Below are 2,760 nucleotides of genomic sequence, written 5' to 3' on the forward strand. Positions count from 1 at the left end.
TTTGTAATGTGAAAGTTGGTGTAAGAAGTAAAGAGATTAGTTAAATTGAAGAAACCCATTTGGGTTTTATGCTTTGATAACTGAGAGCAAGATGTGAAATTGTCTTTTAAAATCGCATTTACTTCGCCAAATTACCACACCAAACCGATCGAAAACGCAGATCGTCTTCGTCGAAAATGGAGATCTTTGTAAACGCTTTCAAAAGTCGAGACGTTTTGAACATTAACGCATGGGGTCTCCAGACTGAACTGAAAAGATTTTGGCAAGGAATAGGAACCATGCTGCACTTAGGTCTGGTTTATATGGTTCCATACAACTTTGACACTGCGCGCTTATTGCCCAGCAATGCAACGCATCACGTTTTTATTAGTGTAAAGTAGCGGTTTTAATGTTACGTATGCAACGTCCATTACAACGTAGAAGCAGTTCTCTTGTTCAAAGAAAGATGTCTTCTTCTCCACCAAACATACTCAAAAAATTGCTGTTGCCTTCCTGGTCATTGCTCACTAAAAATCTAAGAAAAAGAAATAGGACACCAGTAAATAAAACGCTACAGAACAGACTATTTCCAAGCGGCTGTGAACCTCATTATGAAAGCGAGGCTAAGTGCAAAGCTTTCTGTTTCCACATGAATATAAACTAATTTTCATAGTAAAAACTTTGCTCTTAGCCTCTCTTTCATAATGAGGTTCAAAGCAACTCGGAAATGGCCTATAAGGAGAGAACCGAAACAATGCCCTCACCTCGACTCACAGCTTTTCTGTTTACTGTTGTTCTGTTGAATGTTTTTGTTCCTGTCCACTCTCCATTTGAACATTCCGGACACTGTGCCAGTATTCTGAAGGGGAAAAAACATTTACTATATGTGCTTAATGTCAGTAATTTCCTCAAAATATTAAAAGAAAATTCTTAGACAGGGAAGTATTGGCGTTTCTAACTTTGGAAGACGGAGAACGGTTGCCTCCTTTTTTTACAGAGCATACGTTCTGCGGATATCAAGATCGATCAGGAGAGGGTTCGACAAACTCGGGAATCTATTTCAGTGTTTTAGAATTTTTGTTACTTATTTAATTAATACGAGGTTGCTCCCAATTTTCTTTTTGGGTTGCAAAAGCCCTTGCTAAGATCTGCTTTCCCCGCGCACAGTTGTAAACCGCACAGAATCACCGTAGGCACCGTCTGTAAGCAGTTTTTAGTGCAAGATAGCTTCGTCCTATTTGTTCAGTTTAAGCAATGTACACATACATTGATCCTCATTATTGTGAAAAACGGTGAAATTCCATCACTTCCCTCCCATCCCCAATTGCCTGACCACACTGAAACTCGTTTGGATTTTACCATTAATAAGCATTCGGTACCTTTTCTTCTTCTCTTACATTCTGGGCAAGTTTCTCCAGCCATTTTGCATGATTAAATGAGCCTACATCTTCTGTGCTCATTTCCCTTGGCTCTACTAGAAGCTGCTCTGCGCTTATCTCCTCGAATAAATCTATGAGTTCGTTTTGTTTGCCGGTTTTATTGAGTGGACTGCCCTTTGAACCATTTTTAGCATCCAGATTTGCAGTAGAGCCATGAACTAAAGACGTAGAGCTTAACTGGGGTGCCTGTGGTGTGCTTGTTTGGCTGTCCTGTGCCTTTTGCTTCCTGCTGTGGCGTGTGTCTGAATAAGTTCTCAGGGTTGAATACTCGAGTTTCACTCCTTCAGTCCTCTCTTCTCTGTCACTCTTACCTTGAAGGATACATACACAAATCAATATTGGATTGAGTAGTTTTCAAGGGAGTGTTTAAAAACCAAAACCAAAGTAATTACTCTGGCCAATCATGAGAGGCATCAGACAGTGCAATGAACCAATTAGAAATCGAAGCAAATACATGTAACCCGCGTCAAGCGCGGGAAAACGCGTGCGAGCGAGGCACGATTGGGTTTGATTCTCACTGGATAAGAAAACAGCACAAGTTTTGCCAACAAATCACAGAACAAATTAAAGCACACTCAGATGGAAACCGCCCTGTGTTCTGTCGCCCAACGTTTCCTCCCAAGTCATTGAATTAAGGAGAATCTGGAATGTGCAAAAGATGAAAGATGGTATTGGTTTTGAAATTCACTATTTCCGCATGTTTTGGGGGAATTTAAATCCCCCAATATTTTTGTCTGGAAGTAAGATTCGGGTAGGTATTTGTAAACAAGCACCAGAGACGCTTCATCCTCGGGAACCCAGGGGCAGTTAGTCGGGTAGCAGGGATTTTCGTGGGCGAAAGTTTACTGTGAGAACGAGACGAGCTCGTCTCGACTAACTGCCCCTGCATCTCCAAGGATGGAGACGCTTTTCCGTTTAGCCGAAATTTTCGGTTTCAAATTCCGTGTCAAGTGGAAAGTTTTTTTTTTTTTTAATCCAGGCGAGCTTCGCTTTCAGTTCCAACCCTGTAGTTGTCTCATTGGTATATATATAAACACGTTTTACACGGTATTTGAGGGAACCACTGACCCTACACATCCCAAATAATCATATTTACTGAATAACTGTCTTCAAGAAATTATAATTCGCCCTGAGTGGGATTTGAACCCAAATTTTCCCCCATTTAGACATACTAGCTATAGCCGGGTGTGATAACCTCTACACCACCAGGATAACCACGCTGGCACCGCAGTAATCGAACAGGTGAGTTGTGTGGTTTAGGATGTGGTCCTCCCGCGGATTTTTTCTTTCACGTTTACAGTGTACTAGCCTCCCACGCAGACGTTCTTAGGGGTTCGTCACG

At 41.6% G+C, this 2,760-nt stretch overlaps 1 protein-coding gene across 2 annotated transcripts in view; it reads right to left on the minus strand.

Moving 5' to 3' along the window:
- Window positions 1-149: 149 nt before the first annotated feature.
- The window catches only part of LOC146460975 (uncharacterized), a 3,561-nt gene continuing 950 nt past the window's right edge, over window positions 150-2,760 (minus strand). The window contains exons 2-4 of one of the 2 annotated variants that reach the window (XM_085087481.1): window positions 1,377-1,729; window positions 744-838; window positions 150-514 (exon numbers count right to left, since the gene is read on the minus strand). In XM_085087481.1, coding sequence (XP_084943607.1) covers window positions 436-514; window positions 744-838; window positions 1,377-1,729 — 527 coding nt within the window. In that variant the 3' untranslated portion in view covers window positions 150-435. Of the gene's footprint in view, window positions 515-743; window positions 839-1,358; window positions 1,730-2,760 lie in introns of both variants that reach the window. The other variant, XM_085087480.1, reaches the window with a different exon arrangement.

This window comes from Pavona decussata, unplaced genomic scaffold (genome assembly GCF_977016875.1).
Source record: "Pavona decussata unplaced genomic scaffold, jaPavDecu1.1 SCAFFOLD_202, whole genome shotgun sequence".
NCBI classification, from domain to species: Eukaryota; Metazoa; Cnidaria; class Anthozoa; order Scleractinia; family Agariciidae; genus Pavona; species Pavona decussata.